This window comes from Channa argus, chromosome 22, assembly GCF_033026475.1.
Source record: "Channa argus isolate prfri chromosome 22, Channa argus male v1.0, whole genome shotgun sequence".
NCBI lineage: Eukaryota > Metazoa > Chordata > Actinopteri > Anabantiformes > Channidae > Channa > Channa argus.
In genome coordinates this window covers 1213491-1236854 of record NC_090218.1, presented here as the reverse complement: position 1 = coordinate 1236854, position 23364 = coordinate 1213491, and the positions used below count along the sequence as shown (strand labels likewise).

At 38.4% G+C, this 23364-nt stretch overlaps 1 protein-coding gene across 5 annotated transcripts in view; it reads right to left on the bottom strand.

Moving 5' to 3' along the window:
- gria3a (glutamate receptor, ionotropic, AMPA 3a) overlaps nt 1-23364 on the bottom strand; it is a 65282-nt gene that overhangs the window by 32855 nt on the left and 9063 nt on the right. For all 5 annotated transcript variants that reach the window (XR_010912178.1, XM_067492726.1, XM_067492727.1 and 2 more), the window contains 2 exons: nt 19168-19407; nt 3660-3847 (listed from right to left, as the gene is read on the bottom strand). Coding sequence is in view for 4 of the 5 variants with exons in the window: in XM_067492726.1 (XP_067348827.1) it covers nt 3660-3847; nt 19168-19407 (428 nt within the window). In the remaining variant the exon portion in view is untranslated. The remainder of the gene's footprint in view (nt 1-3659; nt 3848-19167; nt 19408-23364) is intronic.

Sequence of the window (23364 nt, the reverse complement as noted above, 5' to 3'; positions counted from 1 at the left end):
TTCTAAGGCACTGTAGTTCCAGTTGAACTGTCAAGAATGACTTTACTGCTGTTCTTTTATATTTTTGTTAAAGTTGAGGTCACATTATTTATTGTCTAATAACTTAGGGAGGACTACTTGGAAAACAAAAGAAACAAGGAACATGTAAATGACATCATCACCAGATGAGGTTTCGACTGGTATTATCCATTATTTTATTAGGGTATATAAGGTCAACTTGTTAGAGTTGTAACTGCTAAGTTCACCTGTCTTTGTTTTTGATAATAAATCAAGTGACAGTAATATAGACTATCATTATACTTTATGTTATATACAGTACATGCACTGCAACCCTAAACTACTTTAGACATTACCCATATAGAGCAGCGATTTATCTGGAGAGACAGTGAGTAAATGGGAGTGTTGATGAATGATGATTTCTAATGTGACTTGATGTGCTGCAGGAAACACATGGCAAAACGTATCTGACCGTCTGTGTGCTACATGTGTGAAATAACAACTACAGATGAAGTTGCGACCATATTCTGTGGACATGGTCCACAGTTCTTATGTGAAAACCGCTTAAGTCTGCACAAATCCATATTTATGATGCCTACTGACATGCATCCTCATGCTGGTACAATATGAAATGCAAAGTACTGAAAGGTTTGCACATCAGTAGATCTTTGGAGCAGTCAGAAAAATCTCAACAACTATTGGATGGATTCCAATAAGAGTTTATCCAGCCTGTGAAGATCGTCAGAGAATGCATCTTAATGATTGGGTTCCGGGAAGGCCAGCGGCATGCAGTTCTCATAAGGATGTGCAGCAATCTAGAAATAGAAATCTGCAAGAAACCCACGCACACAGACCAGTATCTGCTGTTTGACACCCACCACCCACTGCAACACAAACTCGGAGTCATTAGGACTGTACACCAGAGGGTGGAAAACATCCCCACCTCCATCGAAGCCTTGAGGTATCATGAAAATCCAGCAAAAGGACAAAGTACAGAGCTGAAACCTTGTAATTCCTTTCATGATTTGTGTGTCTGAAAACCGAAAAAGAATCTTGGAAAACACCAGATATTTTTTTACTTCAAACCCTCCAACACATAGATAGCGACGATATAGTTAGAGACGCATTCACCCTAAAGACCAGACAATAAAGCACAAAAATATACAGTATATATACTAAAGCACTGTAGAGTGTTTGCAGTGCTGCTACACTAGAGTCATGTCTCTCCCCTATAATCCACCTAACGAGCCTATTCTGGTCAGTTGAGAAACAAAATCCTAGAAGACAAATTTTGGGTTCCCTCAGACTGAAGAAGTCTGAAGAATATTTGCATGCTGATGTTAATTAAAGCAAGCCGGTGCCTCGGTATGATCTCACAGAAGTGCCTGAGGATCCGCAGAGAGAAAAAATGTATGTTACAGAAATTATTTTTATGTAAACCTAATGCACATACACAGCATCAGCCAAAACTACAATTCACATTCAGGATGAAACACACTGATGTAATCTTATCCCATTACAAGTTGTTTTACTATCCTACTCACTGGGTGTGGAATTCCAGTCCACCTCAGGGTTTCAGCACTTCTCCAATTTCCCTGTAAAGCATTAGACAGAGAGACTCACACTACATGGCTCAGTTCCCACAAGCTCTCTGCCTTTGCAGTCTCTTTCTTTTTGACTCTCTCTCTGTGTCTGTCCACTGTGCAGGAGAAAGCTGGAGGTGACGGGTCTTCTCTGTCAGCTATTATAAATCCACTGTGCTTCTGTGATTGATGAGAAGCCTAAAAGGTGTTTATCGCTCTGTCTTCACTTTACTGAAAGGAAGAGCAGACGGTGGTAGAGCCAGGAGGGGAGCTAAAAAAATCTTTTAGCACATTCATCAACAAGTAAAGCCTGATAAAATTTAAACTACCTTAATAACAAAGTAATTGCCACAAATTAAATGATAACTGTCTATGTATACATTTTGTATAACACCCATAATAACTTAAATAAGTGTATCAATACAGATTATTTTGATGATTAGTATCTATTTGAAACTGATTTAAAAATAAATAACGTCCCAAATGGTTGCAGCCTAATGCCTGAGTGATCTTGTTGTATTTGCTCACTCCTGCATTTGTGAGAGATCTTGCCTGAGGCTATGAGGGTAGGCTATTTATAGTAGGCCTATTGTTGTTGCTGTTATGGGACAGTGTGTCCTACTTACACTGCAGCTGATATTACATTAAAGCAAGTGTTGATGTCACAGCTCATATAAGCAGTAGTTCTAAAGATGCAAGCATGTCTTGCCACCCTCCAGCAACCGGAGAGACACTTGTCTAACAGATGCTGGCGAATAGCCACCGTTCACATTTATCCGGCACAGTTTCGAGATCATGGTTGAATCAGTCTGACGTGACACAGAGCAACCTCCATCTTACATGGAAGCAATTTGAGAACATTTGAACAAGTGCTTTGTATAAATGTAAAAGGCAGAGAAAAGCCAATTTGGCTTAATTAGTGAAAATGTTCAGTGCCGTTAGTAAAAATATTTGCCTGCCTCAGAAAAATGAGTAAAACTCATAAGATCAGACGACAATCATTACGTAGAGTGCAGAGGCCTTCAAATACAAATATCAGAAGGTTGAGATGGTATGAGTGCACACACACGCACGAACACACACACACAGTCATGGATTTTAAAGTTTACATTACCCTGCTGTGCAGCTGCTGCACAGAGGCTGTAAAAAGCTGAACTGAAAGGGAAACACACAGCTTAAAATTATCCTTAAACCTAAGCTATAAGACTACAGTGGTCATTCTTTAGAGCAGCTGAATAGCCCACCTGACTGTTCTAAAACTTTTCCTGGCCCTGTCCACTTTTTTAAAATGTAAAACATTAAAGCTACTTGCGAATGTTTGGAAAACATTGATTTTGTGGTTAAAAGACACAGATTGTATCAAAGTCAAACTTTTTTTGGTCTCAACCATCCACCCAGACCTCTTCTCTAGCATTTCCCAACAATTGCAGCACTATAACTATAGCTTAGCAATAATTATTCAGCAGCATGTACTGTTTTTTGAGAAACAGTAGAATTCAAAACCATTTGCAAGACAAAATGTTATACAGACAGACCATAGCTTCAAATCCTCCAAATGAAGAGTAACGATCTTCCAAGTCAGTGAGCAAATTCCCAGTTAACCCTCATTTAATATATTTTGACTATACACTATTATCTCCGACACAGCCACAGTGAGCAGCACGCTTTAGCAAACACTGAATGTAAATCAAGACTCATGTGGGAAAACTGCTAGCTGATCATCACCTAGGAAACAAGAATGAGGAGCCTGTTTAATTCCTCCACGTGAATTATGCCCAGGTGACCTAACAAAATACGTACAAAAAAAACCAACAAATAACAAGCATTAATTGAATGTACCCATCTCGCCTCTTTTAACATCGTCCTCTAAATGAGAAAACTGGGATCTGAGTGAATCACGATGAAAGTGCTTAGCATAACAACAAAAATAAGAAATGATAAATTGGGAGCAGAGCAAGCACTAAACACACCTTAATTTACTAAGTGTGTACAGTAAATGAAGGTGATGTTCAAAGCAAAAAGTAAGCAGCAGACCTTTTGTTCTGGCTGAACTAGTTGTGTTGTGTGTTGGCTCAATACCTGTTCCAGTATGGAGTTGATCCTGTCCACCTCACAATCAATGAGAAAGCGTCTCTCCTGCCGACGGTCCATCTCCTCAATGATCCGTCTGTACTCTGTGGGGTCCACAATGTTCCCCACCGAGCGAGCCGTCACCTGCCAGTTATTGGCTACAGCCGATTCCATGATGGCCTGGAGGATGGCAAAACCTGGGAGAGCAGAGGAGGAAGAACTCCATCACACAGCTGCCTTTTTTTATTTCAGCACATTTGGATCAGCTTATCTAAGCTGCAGTACTGAGAATCCAAATGCCCGCAAAGAAGAGGTGTGAGGGTATTCTGGCTTTCAACAGTGATTAGCAACATGTTTATTGCCTGAAAAGCTTTTGATCAGATTTTTATTACACTCACTAACAAACATATGCTGCAATAATGACATGTTTATCTGAGCAATACAATCCTCATGTCAGAATCACCTGCAGATACACTGCAGCTTATCATCTGTTTTGAGAGTGCTTATGCAAAAGAAATGAAGACACAAAACATCCAGTAAACATTGTACAAACTAACAAAATAACAAATCAGAGAAGTTTTAATATAATACTAGTTTGTCTTGCATATATTTGTAAGTTATTAAAAAGGTCCAGAGGTATAGATAGATATTTAGACATGTTTAAGCTGGAAACCAAAGGAGATGCAGGGGTGGATATGAGATGCAATAGGAGTCATCAGATAGGTCGATATACACACTAAAGATTAGGTTAAAGCTGTAGGACCTTTAACAAAGATACAGAGGTTTCAGGGAATAAAAGACTATTAAACAGGAAATGTCCCATGCTGCCTTGGCAGTGTGTCACAGAAGGTCACCTAGGTTATCTCTTTACTACTGCATGGAGGATTTTAAACTCCCAAGTTTTAAGGCTAGTGTAAAGACACAAAGGACATGTGGACATGTCACACAGAGAAATGGACTGCTAAAGAAGTAATTCAGCTAGCACAACTTGTAAAATTCAGGGGTGTGTTTACATTGAATGAGTAGATGAAGCATATGAAAGGAGGTGGCTGAGCCAACAGTCACTTGGCTGAGCAGGGACACTGAAAAGCCACAATACACCTGCAGGAATTTGGATAGTGCTACTGATTGTTTAATAAGGGAGGGACAGGCCATAAAGGCAGTTTCTAAATAATCTTAAAATAGGCATCAGTTATTATGTTTAAACACTTAAAGAGAGAAAAGTCATTTGTGACTTAATCACAATTCATTTGAAAAAAATAGTTTTTGCAGGATATGGCACAAAACAGCCAACAGGAGCCAATTTGCTTTGAAAGTTACAAATATTTCATGCATCTTAAGTTCTGCGGCCTCTAAATCAATAATAAAGTTTTGTTTCTGTTGAGATTATTCCATTAATCTAATGTTAGAGTAAAATCAGCAGTGAAATTCTCCCCTACACTGTGGGTATAATGTTGGTGTAGTTGTAGTGAAAGTGAAGCCACACAACTATTTGATTACTGGGATTTGAAGCTAGAAGAAGCTAGAACCTTTACACCGTGCTAGTTGATGAGTTGATGGAGAGGATTCAACAAAACCTCTGTTATGGGATATACAAATACAGTGTGACACACACACACACACACACACACACACACACACACACACACACACACACACACACACACACACACACACACACACACACACACACACACACACACACACAGAAACTCAGCAGGCATCTACAGTACAACCATAGTAACTATAAATGATAATTATTTTGAGTCCTGAACTTTGAAAAATCCAAGGAAGATCTGCCTGGGTGCTTTTCCAAAATGTAACATGGGAGTTATCACACTCCACAGCTGAAGCACTATTTAACTTATGGTGTTTATCTTAATGCAGTACTTTTTTACAACATGCTTATGAGTCTGCAGTTAAAACTCTATCATAATAATGCTTCTGCCAAAGACAACCATAACTCTGTCAATAAAATGCAATGTTGCAATTAACAGATCGCTTTCCATCCCAAATGTACCAACAGAATATGACCCACTGTTGAAATGAATAACATACTGTATATTAGAAGTCAGCACAAATTACCTGAAGACAAGAGAAGAGAATATGTTAAATGGGGATGAAAATTCATGGCAGAAGCTCATTAAGTGCTATATTACAGTAGGTCATAACTAATGAACAGAAAAAAAGGTTTATCAGTGAGCCAATGCACTGCAGCTGACTGGACTACACCAGCAGAAGCAGCATCATATGCTTTGTTACTCTGTTCTCTCAGAGCAAGAATAAAACTGCTGATTCCATAAAATAATGGATATTATTACAGACGCTGAATAAGCTTTGTAAAACATATTTATGTAAATACAGGTTCACTACAGAGCCCCTCTACTGCAAAGCAGGCATTACACCATACTGATTCTCACAGTGTATCACATTCAAGTGATGCACAACCTCCGTGCAGCACAGACCAAACTATACTGGTCACACCTAATTATGCTGGTTCATCACTCTCTATGTGTACACTCTGTAAGGTCATAAAGTATATAAGTCAGTACTCATGGAAACTGAGGTTGGGTAACAAAGTTTAACAAGTCTGGCTTTTCTGTGCATTATTTTATAAAAGTTGCTATTAGAAGAAACCAGCAATGAGAAAAGCCTTTATAAATTCAGCCCCTTAGAGTGATGAACACGACCCTCAATTACTAAGGTCTGTTATTCATTCAACTTTTAAATAAATATTATAAATAATCTAACTTTATTTCATTGATTATTTTAATCATTTTTTTCTGGAAAGCAGCATCAGACACAAATTCGAAGCACAATATTTCTGGTGTGGATCTTGAATGTTTTTTAAAAACTTGTAAACGCTTTTAGAAGCTAAATCTGTATCTATCTCGGATATGATGATCGGCTGCATTTCAGGTGTTGCAAATTGGTAATGATACAGATAAGTCTAATAAAATGGCATGCAGGGATATGGTTTTCTTGTAGATGTCTTTATGACACGCAAAGAAGCCTGAAACCTTCGTTTATTTTGGTTCTAAAAGATGAAAACAGCTCTGTGTAAAAAGCTTGTTACTAAATATGTACTTACAATCAGAGGTTGTGTTGCTAGTTGGGATTTTAGACTTAGTACTGAGCCTTTGTGTGCAAATAACCAAGAACAAAAACATGGCATTGTCTGTATTGCCAGTATTGCACTTGTGACTAATGCATCATGTAATCAGAAATGTAAAAAAATAAAATAAAATAAAAAAATAGTATATTCAGAGCAAAACAACAACTGGCTCAACCATTCACCACTGACTGTTGGTAAATGGACATGTGAGCTGACATGATAGAGCTCGTAAGTATTCAGAGCACAGCGACTCAGCTGACATGTCCGCCCTCCATTCCCTTGCGGGTGACCTTCACAGTGAAGTGCTCGGCAGACACCACTCACATCCCGTATGGCCTTTTAGAGACAAGTGGCTCTCGCTGGGTGCCTCGACATTAGCTACTCAGGAGTCTAAAGAAGCAGAGGAGATGTGCGTCCCTGCGTCTGACACTATACAGATTAAGGAATTTAAGGTTGGTGTTAATGTGACCATCCTGTCTCTGTCTGATTATAGAAATGAAGGTGCTGAGCTGGCCAAAGGGACTCCTCAGGTCAAACAAGCAGAAACATGTAGTTCTTTATCAGCTAGAAGATATCAAATCACAAATCCAGCACAGTGTATCTCTGGTGGCAGACGGGAAATGAAAAGGCTGAGCGTCATCTCTCCTCCCAGTGTTCTGACACAATGTTGAACACCATAAGCTGAGGCACATACGACATTGTGAGACGTGTTAGCAGCTGCTTAAAAATAAGGATTTAGGGGGATTTACATATTATTCTTTTGGGAGTTGCATTTTCATTCCTTTTCTGTCACTAAACTAAGCTAGACATTTTGAATTTAAGCATTTTTATGAGCCTGAGATTTACTATGGACAACAAGAGATGTGAAAATAAAAGTTCAAATGTTCAAACGTTCCTAAACTGAAGGAATTAACTGATGTGTGACATTTTGCACACTCTGACATCAATAATGACAACACAAATCAGAAATCTGAATGTCAATGGATACCCGAGTCTCTTGGTGAATATTAACTCTGATGTGATTTATCAGTCGGTCCACAAATGACAAAGACTTTAGGTTCAAGAGTTTTGGTTGACTTTGTAAACAGATGGCTCATTTTACAACAGCCAACAGGCAGGACAACCATCAAGGACATTTTCCTGAGCCAATTATTCAGCACCAAACTGAACGTAATGAATATTTAAAATCAGGAACATATTGACAAGGCTATTTATAGCACTAAAATTATTTCATTTCTCACACAAATATAAGTTTGATGTCAAAGAAAATATGCATCAATAAGTGTTTTCATTTTCAAGACATGTCAACAAAGACCAAAATACTCTCCAGTGCTTTCAGCTTCTGTTAGCTCCTTGTTTTAGTTTCAAAGCCTGAATATGTTTTGGCATATTTCAGTTTTGTTGAGCAGCAATTTTCAGTAAATAAAACAAAGTTAGCAAGAAAATACAACATTTAGAAAGAATGCTATGTGCTACATTATTTCATCTCGGAAGTGCTCGAGAAAAACACAGGGGATTTAATAGTAGACATACCTTTCCCACGTGTACAGAAATAGCAGATAATGTCAGATAATGCTGGTCTTTACTGGATGAGCAAACAGCTACTGGCCATAAATTATAGCAGTTTTATAATAATTTTCATTTAGCTATAATAATAATAATAAGAAGAAGAAGAAGAAGAAGAAGAATAGTCATCGTTGTTATTATTAACATAGTTTTAGTTTTCCAGTTTATTGTTTTTACTATCTGGTTACATCTCATTGCTCTCACTTGTAATTGTACTTTTTTTAGCACTGCCAAACTCAGTGTACATTACCTGCCCAGTACAAAATGGCAGACAGACATCTGTATCTGCCGGATGCCTAAATATATGAGCAGAATGAGCCAAAAGTCCATTATTGTAGGCAAGAAATCACCCTTTTATTCTAAATATTAAAACTCAAGACTAAACTGTGTTGGTTTTATTAGCAGCATTTTGAACTTTATAAAATAGCAAAAACATATTTAGTGCAATTCATAGTCATAAAGGTAGAAAGTTCCACTGTGGGCAATAAAAAAAAGAGAATCAAAAGCTTTAAGTTCTTCCTGCATCATCTGTTTTCTCTTAACTTTCTTCTGCAGGGATTCTCAAAAGGTTTGCTCTTTTACAACTCAAAACAGAAATCTTGAGCAGCTGCATTTCAAGGAGAGAGAAGACAAAACAACTGTTCACCTGAAGAGATTATTGGTTACAAGAACCAGACGAGCAACACGCTGATAATGACTGTAAATTGAGTTGTTTTAAACCATGGAATTTAGCATGGTGTTTGTCAGTGCAAGAACCAATGGCAGTCAGCAAACTATTGGTCTTATGTGTAACATGAGGTGGCCAAAAGACTTAATCTCTTATTAATCCAGGACAGAGCAGCGCAAACACTGTATATGCTGTTCCAAAAACTTGTTACAAATGTATTTTCCTTTCAAGCAATTCCAGTAAAACCAAAACACTGAGACAATGCTCCAAATATGCTCCAGCCTACAAATACTAAACACACTTTGCTTTGAAGTTTCTCCATAAAATGCACCCAAAGAAATGCCTGAAGATGACGGCAATTGTTAGCAAGCAACACAAAGCAGCGTTGGCCTGCATGTGGGATCCTCTTGAATATATGAGCTTAGTAGCCCACACAGCGCTGCCCAGGAGATGTGTATGTACTCCTCTGATATGGTATTCTGTGCAGCTCAGAGGATTGGTATTCCAAAGCATTTGCTACTGGCTTCCACAGTGAATAATATTGTAGGTTGCACATGGTCATAGCAAATACGAAGAAAAGCATCTTCTAAAAGCAATATTATAGCATTGGGTGTTTGTAACACTTATGTTGAGATCTGTCTAATTTGATGAGGCCTACATTTTTTAATCCTGAAAGAAAATTCTATTAAATAATCTATATGATACATTTACTAGGATATTTCTGTTCTCTGTGACCGACAAAGGTGAAAAACTGACTTAGCCTCTGATATCACCTGGCTGTGTGTGTCTTGAACAGCGGTCACATGCTGGTGAGCGCAGTGTGCAGTATCAACTGTGGCTCAGTCATCTCTCCCCCTCCCTGGAGAAGGTGACCTCTTTAAAATTCTCTCGCAGGCATCTGAACTGCACCTTTGTCCTGGGATGCCCAAAGCTAAGCGCGACACCAAAAGGAAGTACAGACAAAGCCACTGAACCGACTTCACAGTAATCTCCAAAAATCTCAAAGCTTATATGTGGCTCCACAAAGAAGACCCTTTTGAGTGGGCAATGATAACAGAGGCAGTGAAATAATACAAAGGATTAAAGCTGCCAAATGACAGTAAAAGGACACTTTTGAGTACAATTAGCCTATCAACGCCTACTCCCGATGCAGACCAATGCAGATAACAGCTCCCTCTTCCAAATTAGCTGAACTGCAAGCACCCTGCTCCCCCACACCACCCACTCCTGCCAAATCTCTGATCAGAGCTAATCAAACAGATTATTTCTTATCTAATGACAACTGCAAACTTGCTAACAGAATGTTGAGTACTTGTCCTCGTGTTTCCTTCATTCTTGTATGTAATTTTTTTTTCTTCCTCCTAAAGATGATTTACATTCTAAGGTCATACAGAAATCAAAGCATATAGATAGAAAGTGAGAAACAAACAAAAATAAAACCCCACACATATGGTGTAAAGAAATGATTTGTATTTGAACCACATACACTGCAATGGACCACTCTGGCTCTTACTATTCAGTGAGAGCTGCAATAACTGTGTGTTCTTTTTACTGCTGTCCTATAAAAAAACACCCCTGATCTCTTAGGCAAATAAAAATGGCATTTTCTCTTGGGCAAACAGGGAAGCACACATCACATCAATCTACTTCATAATGAAAAAAGACTTTGGTTGTAATAGCCTTGTGTTATCCTAAAAGCTAATGTCCTGAAATAGATGACAGGCATTTGAGCAGCACAGAGACAAGAATGGAAACATAAACAGAGCTGCGCTTAATAAAGCAGAGCGCCTCTCTATTAGTCAACCTGGTTTCTTATCTTGCCATGCAAAGTCCTAAGGTTAGAGAAGGTAAGACATGGCAAGCTGGACCTTACTGAAGATGATGGGAGGGGGCTCTGAATTTATAGTAAAAAACAGTTGGTTCATCTGACAGCATGTCTGACAGTGCTTGGCCCTCTGTGCCATTTGCTGTTTCTGACGCAGAAGAGAAACAAAGGCTTTGCTGACTCCTCTGTTCCTTCGCTCACTCTTCGTCTCTGCACAGCCTCATTTTCTTTTCTATTCAGTTCAAGATGTGGTTATTTCCTCTATGAGCAGCTGAGACAACAATGTTGAGCTGCAGAAAGAAGACAATCTCAGCTTTAGCCGAAATAAAACCTCATGCTCAGCGGGATAAGAGGGACCTGGTGATTGAATAGATAAATGATTAAAATTACCCTGTGGACTAATTTCTATTTTGTTTAAGCAGCAGCATGATAAGCAGAGAGGTGAGGGTAAAGGTAAGCTCTGGTTTTATACATTATTGTCAAAAGATATTGCAAATATAATTGATCAAACTTCCAGCTACATACTGAATAATTCAAAATAACTCATGTATCAAATTTACTCTAATGCCTCCATAAAACTAAGTAAGTCAGATGACAGCAAAACACTCTCCTTTTAGCCATTACTAATTTAAAGATTGTCAGGATCGCAAACTTCACTTCCCCCTTCAGGCTTTTATTTTGCAGCCACTTCCTGTTTGGTCCTATAACGTTCATGTCGCTTCACTGATCAGTTTCACCTGTTTATATACCTCCTCAGTTCCCTTACCAAGCTGTCAGATTGGAGCATTCTCACCGCAACATTCCAGCCCTCATCGAGTTCATTTCAATATTCGTCTATCCATAGGTCGGACAATGCCAAGACTACTACATGACTCTGACTGCCGCCCTGGTTCTGAGAGTGATCTCTCAGAGGGATTCTCATGTATTTCCATGTTGTGAACCACGTTCATTTTCACAGAAGGACTTTCATGTATGCTCATGTTTGTGTCACAGAAGTGTTTTGTTGGGAGCCCACAGCTGAAGGGCCAGTTCCTCTCTAAGTACTATGTGTTGTTGGAGCTTTCTTGCTAAGTGGGCCAACTTCACAATTAGCTCATCATCTCACTCTTCAACTCAGCCCACCACCTCAGCCATTCCAGGTCTATTCACTTAACAAGCAGCTTCTCCATATTGTATATAAATATAGAGTATAGAGTATATAAATATCAATGTCAATTTTGCAGGTCATTATTGCATAAATTAATAGAAATATTTTATTTGTAAGAAATTTATTTAGCTAATAACCCATATCTTAGTTTGGGCAGGACAATAAAGTTGTGCTTGTTTGTCAGCATTTTATACTGCATATAGTTTACAAGCACTGATTTTACAACTGTGTGGCTAATAACAACCAGTAATTTTTAGTGCCAACAAAACAACCTGTAACTTCCCACTATATCTCTGCTGTTATCATGTCAATATTATTTGCTGCATTAACTCCCTCCACCGTGTGCTGGGATTGTTAATTTATCTAAAATGTAATAAATGTGATAAAGAAAGTCAGCCTTCTTAGCTGAATTATTGTTGCTGCTGAAGTTCAACATTTAACATTTCCTCAAACAAAAGAGCAAATACTGCCAAACCGAACTGTTTGTTTAACCTGTGGCTTTAACTGGTTAATTTCATATTAGTATACTAAAAACTAAAATAAACTTATATCATTATACTGGATTTTATTCCCATCACCACCTCTCTTTCTCTTATTTTATAGTTTGGAAGGGGTGGTGGGGAGCCACACAATCTCCCATAGGTTTCTAGTGGGCTTAAAATCTGAAAAGATCATAAGAACATCATAACATACACGTGATTTCCATAATCATTAATCTATTGGACTTTATCACATTTAACATTTCACAGTAGGAAAAACATGAGACTAAATAATTAAATTAGGAAGGAGTTGAATTAGAATGCTTCTTTAGCTGCTTCCATTTCAGGGTCCTAGAATTTTGCATCCTGGCTCACCATCACACATGGCTTACTGTGACACTTGAAAAGCTCAGAGGCATTGTTCATGTTATTAGTAACACGTAGCCTAATATGTTTTTCGTACAATGAAAAATCTAAATGTCTGTAGGCAAAGGACCTCATTGTGGCCCCCGCATGGAGGCATTCAAATTGATTATTTGTCCACTCATTTAAGTTTATCCTTCCACTAGTCAACTATAAATAAGTTAACTATTGTACCATGAATGTACACAGACTAAATTAAAGAATACTTGAATATGGAATAAAAATAACGTGCTGAAGACATAATGAGCTGCAGGAGCAGGAATGGAGGAACTGTCCAAGTTTCTGAAATCGACAACTCAAGGTTATTTACCCTGGGAAACCTGTTTGAATACACTTTCAGGACATACCTGAAATTTGTGTTAATGGACACTGAAGATATATCCCAATGTATATTTTCTTTACACTTATCACACACTAAGTGGGATATGTAGCAATGCCCACGGTGCAGAATATCTGTAATAAAATGAAGTGTTGCAGCTCCACTTTCCAAGCAAGGAAAAAAGATTTACAATGTGATGCAATTGTTTGAAGTTATGTAATGTCTTTCTGAAGGTTGCTATTGCTACACTAGACAGTTACAGTTGGTGTTTCAGAAGCCTGTCAGCCAATCTGTTCATTGGATGTATCTTCACATTTGAAAGCAACATTGTCCATAACAAGAGACTGTGTTCTTTAGACTTAATGGGTTTTGGTGGTTTCAGTCTAGAATTCGCAATATATGGATTTTGGGAAATAAAAGTCATTGTACTTTGTATTATTTTTCACTTCCTAGGCCAGAAAACCGCAGAAAATGTTTGGATGTCCTGCTTAACATTTCACTTGTGTGATGTCAATATTTTAGTGTGGAACAGAACATCTGCAGCTAACATGAGGTTAAGTTTGCATGTTTGGTGTTGTTTTTAAGCTGCACTGCCTCTGCATGCGTGGATGTGCACGGATCAATTGGTGCCTTTTTGGGCATCTGGCAGAGCAGAGAGAGCGTTTGATAACAGAGGAGGTTTGGCTCACTCAGACACCCATCGCCTCAGCTGTATCTTCTCAGTGAATGCACACCACCCTTTGAGGTTTTCACCAATGAGGTCAACACACAGTTCACAGACACAGACACACACACGGACATGCACACACACACACACACACACACACACACACACACACATCTAAGCTGCCTTTCTAAACAGCAAGCTGATTCCCAGGGAGATTCTAAAATTCATTCACTACTCAGAATCAGAGGAATGTCAAAACCAAGGAGTCAAATAAATATGTCTATAAAAAAACTGCGCTAGTTTGAAAGTTTATTAAATATGACATAACAATGGCTAACGTTGGAGTGGCTGTCTTGTATTTTATGCATCCCTTGTTTTTCGAATCCTTTAAAATCCATCTTACAGAAAAGCACCTTTCCATCACTGCTTAGCTATTCTGTTACATGTGTACACCAGTTATGCTCCCCTTTGCTCTTGGTCTTCTTTTATATTCTTTATGAAACATAGTACAGTCCTGAAATCAAGAGGAAAAAAGCTCTCTTGAAGCAGAGGAGCATGGCTATTGTGGAAAAGCGAGAGAAACCATGTTGGGGTCTGGTTTAAGTTCTATTGATATGTGTCCATCTCGAAGTAAAGGTGCAGTAAGGAGTTCACAGAGAAGTTGAAATGTCCTCTCTCTCCTCCTCTCTCTGTTAATGAGCCTATATGCCTGGCGACTGAGAGTGCCTTTTTATCGGCGTGCAATTAATCATACGTTTCCTTGCAGAGACGAAACCAAGCAGACATTCAGCAGCAGGGTGATTACAAACCGAATGCTAATTCAACATCCCAACCATTTGTCAGGGTGGCAGGAAAATGCAAGAAAAGCTGCAGTTCAGGCAGTTAGATTGCAGTCCTTCATTTGGATGGGAAGCAGAAGAAATTAAGATCTAGTTTGCATGATGTTGAGTTCATGAATCAGGAGGACCAAAGCAGATAGGGAGGATTAGACTACACAAGAAAATTCACACCAGAAGAAGTACAAAGTAAGTTCACTGTACCTACCATGTAAGTTGTGGGCTGTAATCTAAAGTGTTACCAATACCTTTAGGTAAACGTGACTTTACAGATTTTATACTACAAAAAATATATCATTTTTTAACCATAGGTTAAAAACCATTTAATCATAGGTTAAGATTAGATAACAATCCCTCGGGGGAAATATTATATATCTATCTATCTATAGATAGATAGATAGATATATAGATATAGACATAGATATAGATATAGCTAGATATAGATATAGATAAATATAGCTAACAAAAGATGCTTATACAATGCTTATACAAATGTTTCATTTGTAAAAGTACAATTGTGTGGTTTTGTACACAGGCATGTAATATATCAATAATAATAGGACAATACAATTTTGCCATTCTCTTAATGAGTAATAAGTGTGATTACTTGTAATTAAAGATTTCTACCTTGTATTGTTTTTCCGCACGTGTATGTGTGTAGTTTAAGATCAAAGTTTAAATTGTTCACATTTCGTCTTAGTAAACACACAACACTGTACAAGTATTAGACCTAGTATACCTGCTGTATAGCATTACACTTTGTGACAGCAACAGCAACAGTAACATGAAAAATAACTCTCCATTAGTAAGGATCCCTAGAGGTTGTCCTAAAGGGACAGACTATAATCAAGGTGAAAACTGTAATATAACATTCTAAATATAGCATGCAGAACATACTGTACTACTCTTTATATTTCTTTAAAGAAATGACAATGCCATAATCACCCCAATGACCCAAAATAGAGGAGCTTTTATATGTAGATATTGTTATTATCTTATTTATACTTCTGAACAATGTTTGAACTGTCCTGACATCAGGACAATATTGTTTACTTAGATTATTAGAATACTGTAATCTCAGAACCAGCCTGTCTTTAAAAACTGCAATATATATATACTCCAAGTACTGGTAATATTTTGGTTAATTAGCAGCAGTATTTTGTAAAGTTACATCATGTTTATACTCATCGTTGTACCAAAGTCTATGAACTGCCATAAGGAACTTTTGAATTACCCCTTGAAACATGGTTAAGCAGCACTATATGAAATTTGCAGTGAATTAATCATATATGAATACACTTGAATTGACCCTAACTGGCCAGCTGGTAATGCCCAGATGTTCCTGGGTTCAAGAGGTCTTTTCTGCCAGCTGCCATTAGTCTATTTAACAAGGACATTTCATAGCCAGAATAAATGTGCAGCGGAAAAACAGGTTTATAATGATCAATCTTTGCGTAGGTAAAGTATTTATTTATATATTTCTTTGTTGTCTCTGCAGCCTTCATTTTGGACCAATTATAAAACTATCAGTTCTTCTAATGACACATGGGTTACGTGACACAGTAACTGACAACATTGTAAAAAGCATCTGTGTAAAATGAGCTCAACTTATTATTTAAAATTCTTAGGAATTTGTTAGTTACGTCAGTCTAAATCAGTGCAATGCTGCAATCAGAGGAAGACAGGCTTTATGGCAGCTGTAGGTAAGGCAGTTGTCCAGGGACCAAAGGGTCAGTGGTACAATTCTAACAAACTAGCTATGTGCCGAAGTGTCCTGAACCTCAAGCATCCTGTGTGAATGGGTGAATGAAAAGCAACATTGTAAAGCGCTTTGGATAAAAGTGCTATAGAAGCACTTTACCAAAACATCTCCAACATGATGGCAATGTTATGCCCACACTGAAAAATACATACGTGATCACTTCATTAAGTGCACCTGTACAATCTAATGTAATCCAATACACCAGCTCTGCCATGAATTCTATTTTTAACCCTTAGATGCATGAGTGACTGGACACTTTCATAAGAGGATCAAAAATGACCCGTATTAGAATCAATGTGTTGTTAAGCCCCTTTTGTCATTTTGGTAAAAATTATTATTTGTATTATATTTTTGTCCACACAAGAATAACATCATGTTTGAAATTTTTTATTTTTCACTTTTTAAAATGTTTTACATTTTTAGAACATTTAGAAATTTTTAAAATTACACAACAGCAGGCATTTTGTGTGTGTGTGTGCATGTAAATGGTAAATAGCCCCTTATATATTTAGTGCTTTATATCCAAAGTTCTTTACAATATACAGTCAAAAAAATCAGAGGTTCCCATGAAATTTCACAGGCAATTAATGTGTCATTTTTGACCCACCTATGGAAACTTGGATTAGTAAGACAAAAACTACAATTTTGTAAAACGTATAAATGGTAGGTTACATTTTTTTGAGAAATAGCTGGAGTATGAAATCATAACAGCTTTTCATTACGTAGATATTGCAAGAAAACCACCTTACTGATTAATTTTTGAGCCACTTATGCATCTAAAGGTTGAAAGGTTACAATTTCTAACTTTTGCTGAAACAGTTAGACTGCTGCTTTGTTAAAATGCAATAGATTGTACAGATGTACCTAATAAAGTGGCCACTAAGTGCAAATGCGTTTATGCATGGGTACATTAAGTGGCATCTCTGCGTATTTTACACGATATTTCTCTTATTATACAGATACAGTTTTGATGGTAGATATGCATTCAGGCAGCTATAACAAAAATCTCTCTTATGTTATGTGATGTAATGGGAGTCAACTTCCCAAAATCTACAGCAGAAGCTTTTTTTAAATAATTGTTTTATTTTTACACCTTTGGTATGATAAAAGAGAATGTTCAGATGTGATAAGTGTCTTTTTAAGGGACTGACCTTAAACACTGTAAAATGTCTGTCATAGTGTCCTACAAACTGTCACTTACACAGACATCTCTCTGGGGCCCACTGCTGGTCCCGCTCAGGCACAGAAAAGATCCCCCAACCTAAAATGAAGATTAAACTGATATTTGGATGAGCGGTAATATATATTGCTCCAGAACCTTGATGGGGAGGAGCGGGAAGGGACTGGCAGCCAAAATAGGATGGCTAACTAGCCTCTTAGCAAACACAAGCTGTGCAGCATGTGGGAATCCATCCCTAACTACGGTGTTTACACTGTGTCACACTGTGGAAATGGGCAGAATATTACAGATGGTGGCCTGTCAGCCTTGACGCAACAGGCAAAAGAGGCCAACAAAGTCAAGCGGAGCTCTGAGGGTCACATCAGGAAACACTTCTCAGAAGGTTGATTGTGCCCAGGAGAGACTATAAACTCTTTAATCATTTTGTTTTGACCACGTCAGCCAGCCAATTTTCAGCTTCTGCAATCTGCCACAGAAACACGGAGACACACTGGCAAGATCAATGAAACCGAGCCCCCCTTCCCCCATTCTGTGTGCAATAACAACCACCTTAATGAGGTCAAACATGATGCTGAATATACACACGGCAATTATGGAAGTGTTGCTGTTGAATTTGTTTTGTTATACAGGGTTTGAACAGACTTTCATTGTTTTTCCCAGATCCTCAAAATGGCTCTGAGAGGAACAGTTTTATGAGAGAGCAGTAGATTAGACACCCACTTGAATTGGAGACATATAAAGTGAGTGAAAAAGGAGTGCACTTGTCCTAGAAATGCTCTATGTCAGATTAAAAATACTTTGAATGCACAGTTGTGAACGCTTTAGCACATTTAACAGCACACTGCAACCACTGCACATCTACAGATTTATTTTTGAATTCAACTAACCCAAATTGCAACATGTTTTACAGTTTATGTTTAGTGCAAAAAACAGTCCATTGCCAACCTGTAGTCCATAATCTACACCGACAGACTGCTGTGCTGTTTTATAACACAGTCTCTCCAGGTGCTGACCCCCAGAGGACAACCCCACTCTGTAAATAGTTGGCCTACATCAAGGAAGCAGGAGGCCATGAAGTCTATGCAGAAAGTTGAGTATGTTTGGCAGTCTTTATATAATCCAATTAGAGCTAAATGATAATCAGTGAGTACATAGGATTAGAGGCTCAGAAGCCTGAAGTTGTACTATGGCGGTGGATCAGCAGCACCTGTGAATGACTCATTTCTCTGAAGCAAGAAGCCATTGGGTGCCTCTGTGAGCAGCATTCAGCCACACAGTGAAGCAATTTAGCATCATTACCAGCGTAGATTAAAATGTATCAGACTAATTAGAACGAATATCGGGGATGAGGGATTTAAATATTAAAGACTGATCATATACACTGTATAATAATAGATCTGCATGAACAGTGCTTGGTGTCCCAATTACGTTTTCCGATTTCTAAAGCAATGAGAAATCATCTGTCTTCTGTAGAGGGTTTACTTGTGCTGTGTGAAAGTGTATGTTATACTTCCCATAGGGCCACTCTTACCTCTGTCAGTGTCATAAAGGTAGACAAACTTCTCCCACTTGTAATGGTCCAGCAGACTAAGAACAGCTCCTCGCAAACTGGGCCTCATCTGGATGACAAACTGCACGTCAGCGTCAATGGGGAAGCTGGGCGTAATGAAGGAGGTGTGCAGTGCCCCACAGAAGGAGGTCAGCGTGTTCATGGACTTCCGGTCGTAGAAGCCGAATATGGCGTAAACTCCTCTGGAGAACTGGGAGCAGACTGGTGACGGAGACAGAGTGCAGAGAAAGGCACAGAGTTAAATTACAGTCACATCAACTCTTCCTTCAGTCACAGAGGGCCCAAACACATGGCACTAACTGGTATCTAAAACTAGATTTATGCTCAAATTTAATACCATGTTTAAAGTAGATTGCTGAGTCTGAAAATCTATGGGGAAAAAACTTCTGAGAGAAGCAACGGCCATCTGAGTAAATTGGATTCCATTGTGAGATGTCTGCTCCCCATGGCCATGCGCTGCTGCCCAATGCCCTTCACTTCCCCTTGGTCTAAATGCAACTGTTAGGGTAATCAGCTAGATATAATGTGGAAATCAGTGCACTGGGCGCAGCTCTTAATGGACAAACACTCTGAAACATGACCATGCAAATGTGCAAATGCCGGGCTGTGCTGCAGTATAAAAGATTTATATTAAGTCCTATCTGCTGCCATCTGCGAGCCTATGGAAATGAGCTCCAGCTATAAACATCATGTGCATCAGACACTCTGTCTTACAAGGTGTTTGTCAATTGTATTTTATTTGTATAGGATAAATGGCTTTAATAACACCAAAAAGAATCCGGCGGTGATGCATGCATAAAGCATCACTAATACTCAGGGTGCATTAGGAATTTCCGTTTCATTCTTGTTGTGTAGCACAGAAGCTAATGTTGCACAACAAATAAAGGAAGGCCCATGCAAACAACAACCCTAACAGATACTACAAAACAGTATTCATCTTAATTTTACTTCATACATGAGATCACAATCGCATACGAATAACCTGGTTGACCCGTGCTTCATCTAATGGAGTAATGCTAAACTACTTGATCGCTTTGTGTTATTCACTGAAAGCAAATATGTAGTAAATATTTGGTAAAAGTTGTTTTACAACATTTGTGCTTTTGGGCAAAATCATACACATTTTCACATAGTAATGTTACTTTCATGAAGTCATAACCAAATTATATGTTCTCTAATTTGTGCCCCACTGAATGTTGAAGACCAGCAGTCAAACGCCACACAAACTGCACTCTAAAAATCTCCAACCCACACTTTATAGCAGAGAAACAGCCTTCAATCTCTTCCATAGAATTCATAATACATTGACATAGTGTATTTGTTTAGTACCTCTATTATAAAGTTTTACTAAATTTCTAGAATTGAGAAGAAGACATTTATGCCTACAGAAATCATACAGCTCTGTGGATTCATCACTGTGTGTTTTTCAACAGTTGCTTCAGCTTGACTTTTCCATTACAACTATACATTCACCCACACATGCATAATGGCTCAGTTCAGTCATCTTTCCCTGGGCCATTTTAATCGTTCCATTTTCGCCTTCGACTCAACTCAATTCAGTCGTCAGACCTGCTAATGTGGGTTGAACAGTCAGGATAGGTTGGTGCAAGAAATATACACAGAAATGAAAAAGCTGTACCAGTTCCAGATGATGCTGTAATCAAGGGAAAAATGCTCCAGCAGTGGGGGTGACCACCATTTTATACTGTAAGACAAGTTTAAGCTTACTTTCACTGTGTAGGCTTTTAGTAAATCTCATAATCAATCTTTCTGTTCATAAACAGAAACATATCAGAGCGGAGGATACTTTTCAGTTTTGGATTCAGCATGCTTCGCAGTTATTCTTTATTGGATAACAGATGTGGATCCTCCTCAATTTACAGATTCACAAATGTCCTTTGTGACAGACAATATTCAGCTCATGTCATCTATAGAAAATAGAAGTCAGCCATAAATTTAGCACCTCTATGTTTATCCAATTTCATCTAATTCTCAAAAATGGCAGCAATAGCTCCTGTTTGTCAGGGTGAAACAGATTTTCCTAAAGGACTAATGAAATCGTATATTCGGGCTCATAAACCCGTAAACACTGGTCAACTATAGTAAATTCTCCTGATCATGGTCAACGATGAAGATACGCATCATTTACTTTATTACTGAGGGAAAGGGGGGATATATTTTTCATTGCAGGCATTGTCCAGAGTATTAACCCAGGCTTTGTCTGCATCATTAATAGCTAAGTGTACAAAATTCTCTTCTGTTCACTCTCTCTCCACTTCCATTGTATTTCATCCATCCCCTCCCAAACTCCTCTGTTTTTCTTTAACTCAACTATTGTCAAACTTAATGAGTAGTTGCAGCAGCTCTGGTAGCACCAACACTGTCTCATGTTTTCCAGAAACTCAGGGTTTTGCAGCTTTGAGGGTTTCTCCTGTAGACAGCTAGGGAATCTTTTCTGAGCATATCATAAAACCCGCTGATGTAGGGATGAACCTGTACGGCATATGCACAGCTGAACTGAGCCTACAAAGTGAATTCTTAAAGCTCTGTTGCTGAAGGGGGATAGAGGGAATCTACAGCGCTCGCCTCGAAAGAGGACCCACACGCAGTGAGGAAATCGAACTTTATGCATATAAAAAAGCGTGAATGAGGAAAGGATGGAGAAGGACTCACACTGAGATAACAGGGTGAACTTTTTTTTTAGACAGTCAATGGTGAAAGCCCTGCAGTTTGAGGAGAGGAGATACTGCATTTTGACAAAGTGAGGACAAAAGCTTTACTTCTTGCAACAATAATAAACAACCTATTTTTGCTTGTGCTGCTACCTGGTGGCAAGTAAAATTTGTCATATGAGAGGAGAGGAGTGCAGCATGATTACATTTATTTTCCCGAGTCACATGGGGACACCTGTCCTCCAAGTGAAGAAGGCAGAAAACACAGCAAAAACATGCAGCTTCTATTCAAATGACAAATTTAAAAAGACTGGAGTTAAAGTAAAAATAGAAATGTTGAATATATTCAGCAACGATATTAGTGACAAAAGGTGCAGAATGTGCACTGACCGAGAAAAGAGTTAAACAACTTGCTGTGAATTCCTTTTTTTTTTTTTATCTGCAATTCAGCCTTCAAGCTTAATTGTTAACTATTCATCTATTCAAAGTCTTCTACATATATACACAAAATTAATTATGTTATTATGACCTCATTCCTGCATTTGCTCTCAACCACATTTGAATTACTTGTTCTTTTCAACATGAATCATCACAAGACTCCAGCCATCCTAGCAGCTTTGTGAGACAGAGCTAAATAGGCTAACCTGTTAAGGTGTGATGTTTGCAGTGATCACCATCTTAAGTTAGCATTTTAGCGTGCTAACTATGTCAGTCAGCAAATTACACAAAAATGCATGACGCTGATGGGAAAGTGATTAATTTAGTAGGTATGTAATCATAAACCAATGTACAAAACAGATTGAAAGTTTAACCTGCAGGTGGCTTTAGGTAAGAGAAAAATCAAGAGTAATGAAAATTATTAGAATGGATCCTAAAGGGGAAATTATGTTTTGTACCAAATATGGCACTAGTTCAGGCATATTCAGTTGCTGTTTCCTCTGGGCATCATGAATGTTGATACACAGTTTCATACCAATCTGTTAAGTTGTTGACAGCGTTCAGTCTGGTCTAAGGTGGGGCACTGACCAACCAGATGACATTTTCACACTGCTACACAACTGCTAGAAATAGAGACAAAACTGAACACTGCAAAGGGACAAAACTTTATACTGGTTCTAGCTCACAAGTAAGCCGGTGTCAGCTACAATGTAATTCAGTCCTTTGAGTTTGCCAAGGCAAAGGAAAACCACTATCTACACTATAAATAAGAATGTCAAATTCCCACTATAAGAATCTTTAATGCTGCACACTGATCCTTCTGATCAAGAGCTGGAGATTATCCCAGGTGTCATTAGGCAAGAGGAGGGGTACACACTGTACAGGTTGCCAAGAAGAGACAGACATCCATTTACACTTACAGGCACTTCAGAGTCACCATTTCATCTAAAATGCATGTCTTTAGACTGTGGGAGGGAAGTGAAATACCCACAGGAGGTGGATTTGAACTAGGGACCTGAGGCGACAGCTCTGACCACTCCTCCACTGT